Source organism: Oryctolagus cuniculus, chromosome 3 (assembly GCF_051225735.1).
Source record: "Oryctolagus cuniculus isolate XC-2025 breed Fujian yellow rabbit chromosome 3, ASM5122573v1, whole genome shotgun sequence".
NCBI lineage: Eukaryota > Metazoa > Chordata > Mammalia > Lagomorpha > Leporidae > Oryctolagus > Oryctolagus cuniculus.
The window spans coordinates 51,802,257-51,818,793 of record NC_142869.1 but is presented as its reverse complement, the minus strand read 5'-3'; the positions used below and the strand labels follow the sequence as shown (position 1 = coordinate 51,818,793).

The window sequence follows — 16,537 nt, the reverse complement described above, 5'->3', positions numbered from 1 at the left end:
CAGGAGCTAGGAGCTTTCTCCAGGTCTCCCAGGAGTGCGCAGGGGCCAAAAACTTGTGCCATCTTCTACTGCTTTCCCAAGCTATAGCAGAGAGCTGGATCAGAAGTGGAGCAGCGGGACACGAACCGGCTTATGGGATGCCAGCACTGCAGACAGCGGCTTTAGCTGCTATGCCACAGCACCGGCCTCACTGTATCAGTTTTGTTTCCTTTGGTTACCTACTACTTTTAGGTAAAGAGTGGTGATAATGTGGTAATCGACAGCAAGATGAAGTAGGAAGGGTCCTTCAAAGGACCTGCCAGGCCTGGCGATTAGGAAATGAGATCATTGACGATATGAGGAAAAACAGTGCAGAAAGAGCAAAGTCTAGATGTTCGGGTTAATGAAGTGTGGGTTGGGACAGGAAGCTTAATAACTTGAAGCTTGGGCTCCAGGGAAAGAGAAAGATGAGAAGCCAAGGAGTAGAGAAAATGTTGATTGGCTTGTTTTGTTTTCAATGAATTTCAAGCTTTGATTAGTTTTATATGCTGAGAAAGAAGAGCGATTAAAGCCAGGTAAGACAGAGGAATGAGAGGATTAGGAAGAATATTCCCCAGTAAGTAGAAAGGGGTGAGTAAACAAATTGTTAAGGGGAGATGGCAGCAACTCCTCTGCGTGAACAAGTGCACTGATGCTCATTTTAATCGAAGAGTGAAGCAGTTGCACAGCCTTCATATGTCTTCATCATCTGTATCTTCTGTGAATCAGAAAAATAAAGTTATTGGAGGAACTGATTTTTAATATGAATCACTCTAAGTAAACTCAGTCCATATTCTTTTAGAAAGGCATTTTCCTTTGCTATTTCCCTTTAAAACAGGAACTATCTTTTATTCTTGATCAGATCAGATGGCTTTCACGGAAGATTCTGCATATTTAATATTTCTAACTTGACAAAGTGGTGGTTGTCTTCTTCTATTTCTTCTTTTAACAAGATTTACAGTTTTCTTTCTTAGTATTTGTTCAGTCCTAGCTCACACTTTGCCAGATAAGTCAATGGTTTTTGTGGTACATTAGTGACAGTTAATTTATCTCACAAGGTAACTATTTAATATAGAAAGCTCAATGAAGTCTTCCAGAAATTAAAGATATTGTAATGGAGAATATCAGTTGGTTGCCATGTAGTTATAATGAGAAATTAAAATCTACTCTTCTCTTAAAAAATGTAAAAAGTCTCCCTGGTATTTGAATATTTAAATGTAAGAAAGTGTGTCATGTTGTATCCAATTATGTGTTTAAAATTTATAATCTTATGCAAACTGTGTTCCTGAAATCATATTTTTATATAAATAGTTTCTAACATGTTTTTATTCTTTGGTACAGAGAGAAATTTTTCCAGAAATACAAAACACTTTCTATATGACATACATATCCATCTAAAGTAGTATTGTCACTATTTTTGCCATCATCTATGAGATGATTTTAAAGGAATTTTATAATCATTGAGCAATGTTGACATAATAGGTTGAACCATATGAAATTGCCAACACTTAAGTGTTTTTGATCTAAAAATTGCAAGTTCTAAGATTCACTTGAATATGCCATTCATTTATATGCATATGAATATGCATATGAAATTCTAACATTATACTGCATATACGTGGGCTACTTCCCTAATCTCTATTATTTTCATTGCAGGCGGGCAGTGTGATGACTAATTCACCCTCCACTGACATCTTTGATATGATTCCGTTTTCTCCAATATCACACCAGTCTTCGCTACCTACTCGCAACGGCACACAGCCACCTCCCATACCCAGTAGATCTTCTGAGATTAGTAAGCTCTCTAAACAAACATGCTTTTCTGTACTTACATACATTTTGAATGCTCACTAACAAAACGTGGCATTTTATATATCTTGACAAGCTCACTAACAATTTTAATTTTTAAAGTCTTAGGTTTTCATATATGTGCTAATTTTAGTTACCTCCACATTATAATTCAAGGTATTCTACTAAAGACATCATGATGTTTTGTTGTAGATTTATTTAAGTAATAATATGAAGACAATTATATATTGTGTTTGGGATTGTATTTTAATACCTCTAGTTCTCTTATGGTAATTATTTTAATCATTTTTGAGATTTTAATGTAACTTGGTTTAAACTTTTAATCAGACAGTACTAATATTCTTAATTGAAGAAAATACAAATTGTATTAATTCTGTGATTTCTGTTAACTTGATCTGAAGATTTTTTGATATCTGAAATGGTATAAAAATAATTATCAAGCTTTTTGTAAATTGCATAAAAAGCTTTTCTGCTCTATTTCTTATATATCTGGAAGGAACATCAAATTTTGTTTTTGATAAATTAGGAAGCATCTAGCAGATGCTTATTTTCTGAATGAATTTTGATCTCCCTTTCAGAAGCTGAAATAATAGTTCCCAGTGGCCATGAAACAGTCACTTTGCCCAAAGAGAGACTGAAAAAAGCAAGAGTTCTACATATTGTGCTTTATTGACATTTCCGCACATTAAGACCTTACAAATTCAATTCTGAAATTTTTACTTAATGCAGAGCCTGCAGTTCACTTGTTCCCCCACCCCAAAACTTCACAAATACTGCCCATAATACATATTCAAAGCATTTTAGAGGACTAACTTGTAAATACTAATTAATAACTCTTGAGCCTTCAAAAATCAGTAAATAAAAGTATTTTAATTCTTTACATTAAGTTGAAATGTATTTTTAGAGTCTCTGAATATACTTTGTGACAAAGTATATTTTCAAGGACATATCTATAATTATAAGTCATGGTAGGTTTTAGAAAATATTACCAGATCAGGATCCAATGATGAGTATTTTTGCTCGTAAGTGTGTTCCTGCATCTCTTCCTTTACTCCTGTCTCACTTTCTTGGACCTTATTATTGATTCACTTATTTACTTATTAAATAATTGTTTATTTTACACATTCTCTATACTCAGATTACATGCTGAAAATGTTTTCTAGATAAAAATATTTTACTGATATAGCCAGGTATCATGTAAAAATTTGGAATGCACTTGTTGAAGCCATCTGAAAGTTCACTTTCTTTGTGTAGAGCTATGTTGAATAATCTTATTGCTCATGCCTTAAGTAATACATTTGTTACTTTAACAGTATCAGAGATACACTTACATTTTTAGAAAGTATTCTAAATATTTCCGAGCTTTTTTTATATTATTGGGTGTTTCAGTATATTATGTATTGTGAAATGGTTACATCAAGCTAACTAATCAATGCATTAGCTCACTCATTTATTATTCTTTTGTGATAAGAATTAAAATCTGTACTTTTAGTGATTTATAGTATTACAATATTCAAAATAGTAAAATTTATTAATAATTATATTTCATATGATTTACAATAGAGTTCTAACATGCTGGAATTTGAAATATAATTTCACAGTGTATACACAAAGAAGTCAAAAATGAATTGAGGAAAGTTAGCAGATTTGAAGATATTTCATAGGAGTAATCTATCAGGATGCTAATTATAATTTCAAAGTAAATTATAATTCAGGATTCTAGATAAAATGTAAACAGAGTCAGCCACCTCTAGAAAAGTGTGGAAGAACAAATTCTGTTTTAGACATTGGTAAGTTGGAAGTGACTTTGGAAAGACTAGTCAGAAATGGTCAAAGGGTTTCAAGAACTTATTTTTTTAAGATTTATTTATTCAAAATGCAGAGTGACAGAGAGCTAGGGAGAGATCTTCCACTCACTGTTCAAGCACCAGATTGGAGCAATGACCCAGGCTGTGCCAGGCTGAAGCCAGGAGCCAGGAAATCCATCCAGGTCTCCCATGTGGCAGCAGGGACACAAGAACCTAGGCCATTCTTCTGCTGTTTTCATGGGCACATTAGCAAGTTGCTGGATCAGAAGAGAGCAGCTGGGTTTCAAACCTGCTGTGCCACATTTACAGCCCTTAAGGAATGTATTAATAAGAAAATTAAATAATACCTTTTAAAACATGTATATATTCTTGAGTATCAAAGCTTACTAGGCTTAATAGGCAGACACATAGAGATTATGTAGATATGATATAGATCAGCATCTGTACTCACCATTGAAGAACATGTTTAAGTTTTAATTGGTATATTACCTGAAATTCTAAGTTAGTGAAGTTTTAGTAGTACATGTTTGCCTTTGAGTGACCTTTTAATTGTATTCATTTATATCATTTCATTATTTATTAAGTATGCAGAAGCGAAAAATCTACAAAGTTGTTCCTTTTGTTTTTGTTCTTAGTGCCTGAGAATCCAAATAGTTTCTCCAGAACAGAATTTTGATCTCATCTCTCACCTCTGTTGAATGTATTCTCCCCTTGGACTATGCGTCAAATTTAGTTGATTTAATAACTGTATTGCCTGATGACTGTAAATTCCATGAAGGAATGACTTGGCCTTTTCTCCACTATTTTACTCTATTGAAAAACAAAATGTGTGGCCGGTGCCGTGGCTCACTAGGCTAATCCTCTGCCTTGCCGCGCCAGCACACCGGGTTCTAGTCCCTGTCAGGGCACCGGATTCTGTCCCAGTTGCCCCCCTTCCAGGCCAGCTCTCTGCTGTGGCCCAGGAGTGTAGTGGAGGATGGCCCAAGTGCTTGGGCCCTGCACCCGCATGGGAGACCAGGAGAAGCACCTGGCTCCTGGCTTCAGATCAGCGTGATGCACCGACCACAGCGCGCCGGCCGCGGCGGCCATTGGAGGGTGAACCAACGGCAAAGGAAGACCTTTCTCTCTGTCTCTCTCTCTCACTGTCCACTCTGCCTGTCAAAAATTAAAAAAAAAAAAAAAAGTGACATATTATATGAATCCCATATTTTTTTTTCTGAATAAAGTAAAGAATAAGTAGAGTACTTCCTATTAGCTTTTTTTATTTTACTCCTCTATTAGACCAACTGCTTTTAATATTAGTAACTACGTAACATCTTTATTCTTGGTAATTAAATTTGTATGATTTTTTTCTTATGAATTTTAGATCCCTTTGAGCTAAGCAAAATACACTAAAGAGTTCTGTGATGTTTATGACTATGGGTGGCATTGATATCTTACTAATTGTATAGTATGGTTGCTTCTTAACTTGGAGGGGGTGGTCACAAATCCTTGAGAATTTGATGAAAGTCAGGAAACCTCTTCACAGAAGAACACACCAGGCCAACTCATACCCAATTTCCCATTGCATCTCAGGAATGTAAGGGAGCCTTTTAAACCCATCTGGAATCTCCAGGGAGTCTTGAGTCCCAATTTGAGAAAATTCGTGTAATGAAAATCTTCCTGATCAGCAATCTTCCTCTTAAGTCTTTCATTTCTTTTTCTATTAATGTAAAAAGGACAGATTTCATGGATTTCATAGATAAAATTCTAAGCATTTAATGATATTTCCTTCCCTCTCCATTGCTTCCTTTCTTTTTTTCTTTTAATTTTTGTGATAACATACTTCAATTCACTTCCTTTTGACAAACACCTACTATGTGAACAGCATTCAATATGCTTCTGGCATAGTGGTAACCAGGGCAGTTCTCCAAAGAAAATCTCTATTCTTTAACCTGGATTTATGGCTTGAGGTCTATCAGACTGAAAGAAGTAAATAACAGCAGTAGTAATAACTATAAATTTATATTTTTATAGGTGATAACAATAAATTCCCATTTGTTTATGATAGTCCCAATTTACAGCTTTTGTGCCAGTATAACAACTAGAAGTGCTCCTTTCACTTATGAAATCATCCTTGCTTGGATAATAAGTTACATATCCCTCTTATTCATACGGTAATTACCGATACCAGGAATTTCTAAGCATTTTGCCTTTCTAAAATTATTTAATGCAAGGATCTGAAAATATAAAAGCACAAAAATCCTTCATAATGGGAGCCATGGAGTGAGTTTAGAGAATGTGGTAAAAGTAACTTAAATTTTATTTTTTAAAGTGTTGAATTTAGAAAATGCCAAATTTTCTGAATATATAAAATGTAATTGTTCCCACTTAAGGTTACAGTTTAATTGATTCAGAGGAAAATAGTTTTCTAAAATTTTAAATCCTATAATAGGTCATAGACTTTCTTACTGACATCAATTGTGACTTAGATACTTCTTTAGTAGATAAAGCAGTGCATACTTTAGAACATAATGTACAGAAGCCTTTTTTGACACTCTATTCCTACTTTTCAAAAGTAAGTTTTTTGGGAGATTTAAGTCAGTTTTAAAGAACTGTCTCGTTGTTATCTAGGAAAGAGAAAGGATTTCATACTGCAGATGTAATGCCTTAAGTTTTTTTCTGGATATGAAGTATTAAGTAAAACCACTTACTGATCCACTCATTCCTCCATATTGCTTTGCCATTGTGTTGTAAGGTGTTAATAAATTGATTTAGGAATGTCTCAATGAATAGTTAATTAATTTTAGTAAATTTAAATTGCTTCAATAAAATGTAGTTATTGTGGTATATTACCAGATATCTGGTAATTTGATATTAGTCTATTGAAGACACAGAAATCGTTCTGGATAATAACGCTTTGTAATCAAATAGTTTTTAATATTATAAAATGGATTTTGCTTCCTTGTTAGTATTTAGTCTAAGTTTAAGAAAATCCAACATGGAGTGTGAGTGAGAATAGTGGCTTATTTGATCATGACTGTACTATTTATATAATCTTGCCTTTGAAATTAACTCACTCTATTATAACACTTCCCAGGTCATTCACTAAATTGTTTTCTTCTTTCTAGAACGAGACCTGTTTGGAGCAGAACCTTTTGACCCGTTTAACTGTGGAGCAGGGGATTTTCCTCCAGATATTCAATCAAAATTAGATGAGATGCAGGTGACTGTTTTAGATTAGTCAATAAAGATTTATTGATTTATTTTTTAATCTGGGGCAAAGAGTATCTTATTTTCCTAAATTACCCTTTCCTTGAATTGGTTTCACTGCAACAACTTGAATAAAAAGTTACTTTGAAATAAAATGTATATTTAGTGCTAGAAACATTCCTGTTATGCTAAGGATGAAAATTATGTTTTTTAAACTATTTAATTTACAATGGCAATACTTGGTTAATTTTTGATACTGTTACATGAATTCTAATACTCATTATTTTGAAATCCAGCAATCAAAGGGTTATTGCACTGGATTTTTAAGATTTGACCTGAGTCTTAATGATGACAAATTTCAAAATGGCAAATGGGTAGATGAGGGAAAATCGTTGTAAGAGTAAAATCATTCTCTCTGAAAGGAAGCATTGTAGCAAAAGTTCATAATTTCTGGGTTCTTATTGAAAAAAACAGACACTCAATGACAATTTGTTTAGGAATGTGGACCAGTTGGGCTTTCTTTTCACTTTCCCTCTTATCTTTGACTTCTAAATTGTTTTAGAAGTTTGGAGAAATTGAGTTTAAAAAACTTACACAGTGGGCCCTGATTTAACAAATAGTCTTATACCAGTACCATAAAGACTTCTCTCTGTATTTTCGCCTTACAATTTGATGAAGCTGCTATATCATATTTTTCTTAATTATATGAAGTTGCTTCAGAAAAGTCAGTGAAGACACTAAAATAAAGCAGAAGAGGTCCATCTGGTTACTAGTCCTGGGGTAATACATTCACTGTTTATGATTCAGTTCCTAGAAAAACAGTGACTGCATGAACTCTGATCTGACACTGATAAATACTTATCTGAAAAGATAATGTAATACTCTTCCACTCCTTTTGAACTGCAACAGTTGAGCCATCTTATCTTTTTAGGTTTTAGGTGAATTTCTTTATTGTTCTAGATATAACATGCTTGTATTAGAAAAACTGAATTGTTTAATACAGTTCTTAAAGTTTTTGAAGAATAAATTAAAACACTGTTTCTTTAAGTTAGCTGATTCATAATTCCCTTTTATGTGAAAATATTTTTTAAAATTTTCTTTAATATAATTTAATTTTTGAATCTTAATAATTAAAGTAAAAATTGGTTAACACAAATACAGATAAATGCACATAAATTATAGAAATATACTTAAATCAAGAATCGCAAAACTTACATGAATGGTCAAAAGTTACGAATGCATTTGAAGTTGTCTAATTAGCTGTGATGTATAGGTCATAATTTAGTTGCTCATATACACTAGGGTGTACATTACAAAAAAACTACTTGTCACAAAAATTGAAACTCAATTTTCATTTTCAGAAAGGACTAGGGCCGGCGCCGCGGCTCACTAGGCTAATCCTCCGCCTAGCGGCGCCGGCACACCGGGTTCTAGTCCCGGTCGGGGCGCCGGATTCTGTCCCGGTTGCCCCTCTTCCAGGCCAGCCCTCTGCTGTGGCCAGGGAGTGCAGTGGAGGATGGCCCAGGTGCTTGGGCCCTGCTCCCCATGGGAGACCAGGAAAAGCACCTGGCTCCTGGCTCCTGCCATCGGATCAGCGCGGTGCGCCGGCCGCAGCGCGCCAGCCGCGGCGGCCATTGGAGGGTGAACCAACGGCAAAAGGAAGACCTTTCTCTCTGTCTCTCTCTCTCACTGTCCACTCTGCCTGTCAAAAAAAAAAAAAAAAAAAAAAAAAAAAAAAAAAAAAAGAAAGGACTAGTACAAAAACAAGTGTACAGACAAGTGGAAAAAGTAAGAGCATAATGTAGAACAGATACATGAATAGACAGAGAGCATTGCATTTTATGCACTAAAATCCCTTCTAGTAAATGTGGATGCTTACCATTAACTTAAATTGCCATAACATGTCTTAATATTTACTAAAATGTTATAAAGAATGCATCTTCATAGTTATTATGCAATTATTAATTCATAAATTATAAATAATAAAAGCACCATTACACCATCAATAACATTTAAATTAAGAACTGTCACATAACAGTATAGATGATGTCATTTGGCTGAAACTAAAATCACTATATCAAACCTCTGTGGATTTTCTCGTTTTTCTGTTGGATAGCCTGATTCTTCCACCTCTTTTCTATGTTTCAAAGACTATGAAATATTTACTTCTATAATGCATGATGTTTAAGTAAATGCTGCATTTCAGATGACAAAAGATTTTTTATTAGTTTTACTAACTAGGTGTGTACTACTTGAGAGTAATGGACACTGATGTGGTAGCTCTTGTTCTCGAGAGTTATGTGAAATTTTTTAAGTTCTCAAAAAATTGAAAAACGTTCTATATACTAAAATAAAATAAAACTAACAACTATATCCAGAGTTTTGCAGGAACAAGGTTTGGAAAATGCTGTATTGGGACAATTTAGTGTAATGGTAGTCAAATAATGTTAAACTGTGATGTTTTTATTTCTGCCATTTCTAATATTTTCTTAATGTCTTTCTTATTCTTTTCTGCTTTCATGGTGGGTAGCGCCAGAGATGGTTGGTATATTATTTTCGTAATAATTTTAGACAACTTACACCTTTCAAAAGCTAAAACCTTAATATTTGCATGCTTTAAATAAATATTCAAATGGAAGTTTCACATGGATGTGTCTGGTTATGAGTCGTGTTTTTAGGTTTCATAACTCACAATTTAAAAGGTTGTCTTCCCAGTGATTTAGTCACTGTTTCATTGTATACTTTATTGCTTGTCTGTTTCTTTTAGTCTAAGATTTACTTTAAGGTCACTTTAACTAAATTGTAATAATACTTCTTTATCTAAAGTTGTAATGACTTTCTTAATTAATCTTCCTTGCCTAATTAATCCCATGCACATATTTGGCTACTACTTTTATCTTTGTATAACATATAAGAACTTAATATAGAATAATGGATGTGTACACCACATTGAGTTAATGAACCTAGTGAAATCTTTGGTTTTACTCTTTTAATTACGGATAATTGTGACTTTAGCAGCTCCTAAGGGAACTGAATTGTGAAGGTTGAATTTACAGCCATGTCTCCTGCATGTAAGAATTCAAGCAGAAACCTTAAGTCATATTTCATTAGAGTTAGATATTTATTTGAAATCATAACGTAGTTATTTCATTAGATATTACTTATACTACTGGGTACATGATATTGGCACACAAATCAATGAAATAATATTGATAGTTCAAAAGTGTACCTTGTGAGTACAACAATTAAACACATTTAAAAAAGCATGGCAATTCAACGAAGGATAAAAGAACAAAGTGCTTAATAATTCAGAAGTTCAATGTACAGCTGAAACAGCAAATACTCAAAATTCAGAAGCTTTAGACAGTTTTAAGTGTTTGGAATTCAATGAATACTCCTGAAATTTTTATATTGGAGAGAAAATTTTGTAAGGAAAATAAAAATGTACATCTATAGTCTTCTTATATTCTTTGAAATTTTCGCTTTAAATATGCATAAATACATCACATAAACATAAAATGAAAGCAAGTATATGTATGTGATTGGGAAGCTAAATGAGCAACAGATAAAAATTATAGTTCCCAAAAGAAGGTAACTGGTAGATAACACATATGTAGATATTTTGTGGCCAGTAAAAGTACGCATAAACATTAAATAAAGGACGGTAAATGCACTTTCAACATGGAAAAATAATGGTTTTGTTTTCTTACTAATAATGAGTACAAGTGAAATGTGATGAAAGAGCATTCAAAAACTTTGCTAGGCCAGTGTCAGTTTATGGAGTCACATTAGAGGGTAATTTGTTATGAATACTTGCATTTTTATTTGATGTCAAAATCTTTAAAAGTATTCTGAGGAGAAAATATGTATGACTGTGTTGAATGTCTGTACACAATAATATCCAGTCAACCTTATTCATGACTGTAAATCACGGAAAACAAATTATTACAAAAATTAATAGAATATTATGTAGTCATAATAAATTGCTTTATGGGAACTCAGAATTATGTAGAAAGTTCTGCTATGGTCAAAATATTAAGATAAAAATAATATGTAGTATATATAATACATTACATGAATAAGAAAGTTGTATATATATACCACATAGTTATTTATATTATCATTAAACAATTGAAAAAAACCTATAAATTGGAAAAAGAATATTTTGAAGAGTAAACCTCAACATGTTAAACATTTTTACATTTGAATATTTTTTCCTCCTTTCATATGATTTTCTATTTCAAAATAAGATAGTCTGAGCAAAATATTTCATATAAAAAGCATGCAATGAAACCATTCTTTTGACTGATATTAATGTGTGATTAGGATGTAGAGAGCTTTAAATAATTCAGCATTTACTAAACCATGATTCCCAATCTGTGACTGATGAAAGAAGGTCAGAAAATATATGGGAAATTCTATTTTTGGAGAAAAGAAAACCATTGAGCCTTGTAATTATCTGTTAATTGAGATGATAAGGTTAACCTACGAGGATTTGAGAATATCCTTTTAAAATCACCATGGAGAAATTGTTGAAAGTGATAAACAATTGGTTATGAAAATAGTGATTCAAATCTATTTGACTTTGATTGATATCAAATAGTATTTTCAGTGTAATTGAAGTGATACTGGTTTAATTTCAGAAAGACCTCATAAAAGGTAAAAACATTGTAGGTATCAAACCTTTCAAAAAGTAATTATCTATTGCTATATTTCTATAACTATCATTTATCTTTATTTCATGATATGCCAAAAGATGATACAATACTGTTCCTCAGATAAACTATTTTAAGAGATAAGTTTATTTAAAATATTTTTTAAGTACTTACTTTTTAAATATTTGAAAGCTAATTGAAAACAATGCATAAATATGGCAAAATACTTCTTTTTGTGATAAGAATAGGTTTTTAAAAAATAATGGTAAGTAGTCTGATCTTCACCCAACTGAATATAATTTGCATTCCAAGTACTGAAAGAGTTTGGAAAATCATTTACAGGGATGACCTTGTTAGTTAGTCTAACTTTAACTATCAATATAATGAAGAGTATTCTCTGAATATCAATAACAAAGTGCTTTACAGTTATAACTGCTGCTTTCTTTGAGAATATAAGATAATGTTTACATTGGATTTGTACAAAGAGATATACTTTTAGATACCCATTCTTAATGGAAGTCATTTTGGTCACTTCAAAACGACTTCTACAAGGAAACCAAACATAGGACCTCGAACTCTATGGATCAGTACAATATGATGAAAATCTCTTTGTAGTGTGCGCAGATTTACAAGAAAGGGCATTCTGGGGCTGAGGGGAAATGGTAAGACCAGAGGTGGCGCAGTGTGCTCAAAAGAAGAGCTTAGAGTAGAGGACATACTCCTTGGCCACCATTTTTTTGTTTGTTTGTTTTTTTACTTAAAACCTTAGGGGAAAGCACAATATTTTCATGGATTATATGCTTATGTGCCCCATAAATCACAGGCAGCTTAACTTCTAAATTGTGTTAAGTGGAGAAGGAGTCAAGGCAGACAGTCCACCAAAAGCAGCAGCAGGACTAGCAGAGGAGATTTTCTCCATGGCCAAATGGTTTGCAGCTTGATCAGTGTAGTCCATGGCGGTGGATGTATGAAGAATATTTTACTCAGTTTTTGGACACCGGTGGCCAAGAAGAAAAGATGAAAATTACCAAGCTACCTTGGACTTCTCATTAATTTGAGGTCTAATTATCTTAAAATATTTCAATTAAAAATAATCTTTAAACCCACAATTTTAGCTGCAGTAGGATGACATCAAAATAAGCTTTACTGAAAAAGCAGTGTTGAAATCTTAAAATCATATAACTGCATGTATTGCCTTTTTCTTCTGTCTCACACATATGCCTACCTCATACATATTTAAAACATTAAAATGTTAATGGTATAAATGAACTACCAAAGCCCTATAAAAGAACCCATATAAAATTTGGCAAGCCAACATTTGATGTATATTTATTTCTCAGTTGATCAAAGCAAGAAGCTTCCAATTTTTGTTCATAGTCTAAAGTACTGATTTCACTGTATTTTGGCATGAGCATTTCTTATTTTAATTATTTTATTCTGTTTTACAGGAGGGGTTCAAAATGGGACTAACTCTTGAAGGCACAGTATTTTGTCTGGACCCGTTAGACAGCAGGTGCTGATGTCAAGAATAAAAGATCCTGACTCATGTTAAATTTGTTTATATACATATATATCATTCATTATTACTTTATGACAGGTATTATACATGTGCCAATATATTTTTGAATATATTTTGACAATTATTTCCAACATTTTTGTTGACCTGTAACTTTTATTTTCAAAACAAGTTACTGTAAGGTATATCATAGTTTGACATTCCTGTTTGCTTCGGTGGTAGATGGATTTATAATTGAAAGACAAATCCAAGTTTCTGACTTTGTGTTGGAGTTCTAAATAATTAGCACCTTGAAATCTGTGTTAATTCTCTAGTCTGCTAGCTTACTATTGATTTCCCAAAAGCCATACATTAATAATACCTTTTAAAATTCAGAAGAGTTTTACATGGCCAAATAAATACACTGTATTTTCTAGCCATGTTTCCATTCATCAGAGAGAGGTCATTATAAATATAATATTATTCACGTATTTGGAAATGTAAACTTTGAAATAATGCCACCAGATCTTTAGCAGGTAAAGTAACAGGACTATAAATTCCAATAATTATTAAACCAAATACATTTAGAGTATTTATTAGTAAATACAAGGTAATAATGCTAGTTTATTATTATTAGTTATACTCTAAATATTTTGTTTTACATAAAGAATGGAAAAAGCAGAAAATTTGCTATTTACAGAAAACCATAATTTCATTTATAGAGAGATAAGTTACATTACTATAACACCTAAACATCATCTTATCTGATATTTCCTAAAAAAAAAATTTGGAATATATGCTGCCTTTACATGCAATGTCTATTATTCACATACACTTTACCAAGCATATTTATCCTCATTAAAAAAGGACCATCTGTCTCATATTTTTTGCTTCAATAAAAATATTTTCTCTTCAAAGTTTATTTTATGGTGCCCATTAGTTTTGATATTTTAAAAATCCATGTAGCAACTATTCTATATGATTTATAAATTATTTAACAAATTTAATTTGTTTTATTCTGTTGAAGTTAGAATCTCATCTTTCACAAAAATCAGGCTGTTGCTAAGTTTGGCCTTGCATATGAGCAATTAAATTCTATGGCATCTCATTCTGGATGTGCTTATGAACATTGACTTTAAAATTTTTGAAACAGATTATTTGCCCATTATTTAACAAAGTGAATTTTATGCATTGCAACAAAACTTAGTCGCAAAATGTCTAATTTTATCTATCACATTCTAAGACAAAAATTAATCAATGAAAATGTGGGTTTAGATTGGGAGTAGCCCTGGAAAATCAGTTTTTCTTTCTCTCATCAGAATTTTCTTCAAGTGTTAAAAGTACATTTTTTCTGCATTGATTTTTTAAAGTACATTTTCAGTAGGAACAGAAATCATACATGCTTATGCAATATTATATTTGTATGTATCTCCATAATGTCCTGATATATATAAGCCTTCTTGTTTTCTGTTATCTATTACGTTGTTCCTTTATAGAGGGTAGTACATGTTTCATAAAGGAGAGTCTTTATAGTTTTGTTTGTCATATAGTATTTTGGAATTTGTATAATGAGGATGTTTAGAAGCCATATAAATGGCTTTTTTTTAACAAATAGAATTTGTATTTTTATTGTACTTTAAAAGCTTTATGTAATAGCTATAAATGTAGTGACCATTTATTATCAATGGTAACACAATAGAGTACTGAGATATTTGCACATTTAAGATATGTTACTTTACCAATTTTTAATGGTAATCAGTTATGCTACTGGCATGATTAAATAGTACATAATTGGTCCTTAATTATGAACATTTATTCCACCAGTGGATTTTTATGAAGATCTGGCTAAAAATTGTATTTCTTTGTAAACTCAATGATATGTTTGATTTTGCTGAGAATAAATGATTTTAAATAAATTGCATAATCTCATTAAATAATATCTGATTAAGTCACATTCTGAATCTTACTCCATGACAAATTTTCCTATTGAAAAATTGTAACTGGGAAGAGAAGGGAGTCAGGGGAAGCTGAGAGGTAGGGAAGGCAGGATGAAGAAAAGGAGAAGCAGAAGAGAGAAGAGCCTTTTCCCTAGACTTCATTTCTTACAGCCCACGCACATTTGACTTTCTGAACACATACTATTCAGTTGTGAAAACAGCAGACTTGATTCTACTGATGCAAAAGGTCATGGTTTAGTTCTTTTCACCAGAAGCATTTGGGTCAATAGTGGTCTGATGTAAATATCACTTTCAAAATTGCGTACCTTTTTTTGCTAGGAATACCTACAAAGGATGTCTTAGCTGATAGTCTTAGAAAGGTGGACTTGATAATGGGATTTGAGTTGTGGCTAATTGTGTAATCATGAGAAAGATTTGAAACTATTTAAAACATGATGTGTTTTAGAGATACAGAGTCTCTCTCTCTCTCTCTCTCTCTCTCTCTCAAGATTTATTTATTTATTTGAAAGCAGAGTTACAGAGAGACAGAGGCAGAGAGAGAGAGAGCTCTTCCATCTGCAGGTTCACTCTCCAAATGGTGGCAACGGCTGGAGCTGCGCCAATCCGAAGCCAGGAGCCAGGAGCTTCTTCCATACCTCCCATGAGGGTACAGGGGCCCAAGCATCTTCTACTGCTTTCCCAGGCCACAGCAAAGAGCTGGATTGGAAGTGGAGCAGCCGGGACTTGAACCGGCACCCAAATGGGATGCCGTCCCTGCACGCGACGGCTTTACCAGCTATGCCACAGTGCCGGTTCCGATACAGGATCTCATGCACATCCTTTGCCCACCAATGAGCAATTCACTGATTCATTTAATAAACTTTATAGGTTGCTCATTTTATATAAATAATGTATTAGTAGATAATAAAACCTCCCATATGTTTATTTACAAATATTAAACGGATAATATCTTTACCTTCACTTAATTTATTGTCATAAAGGAAAAGTAAAGAAAGTATGTGAGGTAATCAATGAAAACCAAGAAATATTTAAGTACTATAGGGACAAAAACTTCTCTGGGAACATTTATATGTAACTATTGAAATTTGGGCATTTCTCACTGGATAGTGTAATGTTACTTATCCAATGGCAAAAAATTTCTGTTTCTACTTTTATCTTTTTTTGGGTTTGAATATTTTTCAAAATAATTAATCATACTATGAAAACTCATCATAGGTAGAATTTGACAGACGAGATGTTGCATCTTACAACACACCGTTTTTACTATTTTTGATGTTCCTTGGTGTAACACATGAATAAAACTGGCTATTAATATTTTTATTTTGAAATATTCCCTTATACATTTACTTATGAGTTTCAGTCACTATTAAATTACTTAAAGAACCCTGGACTCAGTTTTGACAATAAAATCTTACACTCCACCTAAACTGCACCCTTTTTAGGAAGCTAACAAGCTGTTAGATGAGCCTGGACCCCTGTATCTCATACAGGAAGTGTCTTCTGCTTCCTATCTAATCTCAGACAACTCTTTCAAGAACTTCTCCCTCCAATGTCCATATAATAAATTTGACACAAATTTTAATTCTATAAGCTTGTCATATT

At 32.7% G+C, this 16,537-nt stretch overlaps 1 protein-coding gene across 6 annotated transcripts in view; it reads left to right on the top strand.

The window, feature by feature from the left end:
• GULP1 (GULP PTB domain containing engulfment adaptor 1) overlaps positions 1–14,895 on the top strand; it is a 316,944-nt gene extending 302,049 nt beyond the window's left edge. For all 6 annotated transcript variants that reach the window (XM_051848376.3, XM_051848368.3, XM_089329025.1 and 3 more), the window contains 3 exons: positions 1,675–1,813; positions 6,746–6,840; positions 12,931–14,895. In XM_051848376.3, coding sequence (XP_051704336.1) covers positions 1,675–1,813; positions 6,746–6,840; positions 12,931–13,002 — 306 coding nt within the window. In that variant the 3' untranslated portion in view covers positions 13,003–14,895. The remainder of the gene's footprint in view (positions 1–1,674; positions 1,814–6,745; positions 6,841–12,930) is intronic.
• The last annotated feature ends 1,642 nt before the right edge of the window (positions 14,896–16,537 follow it).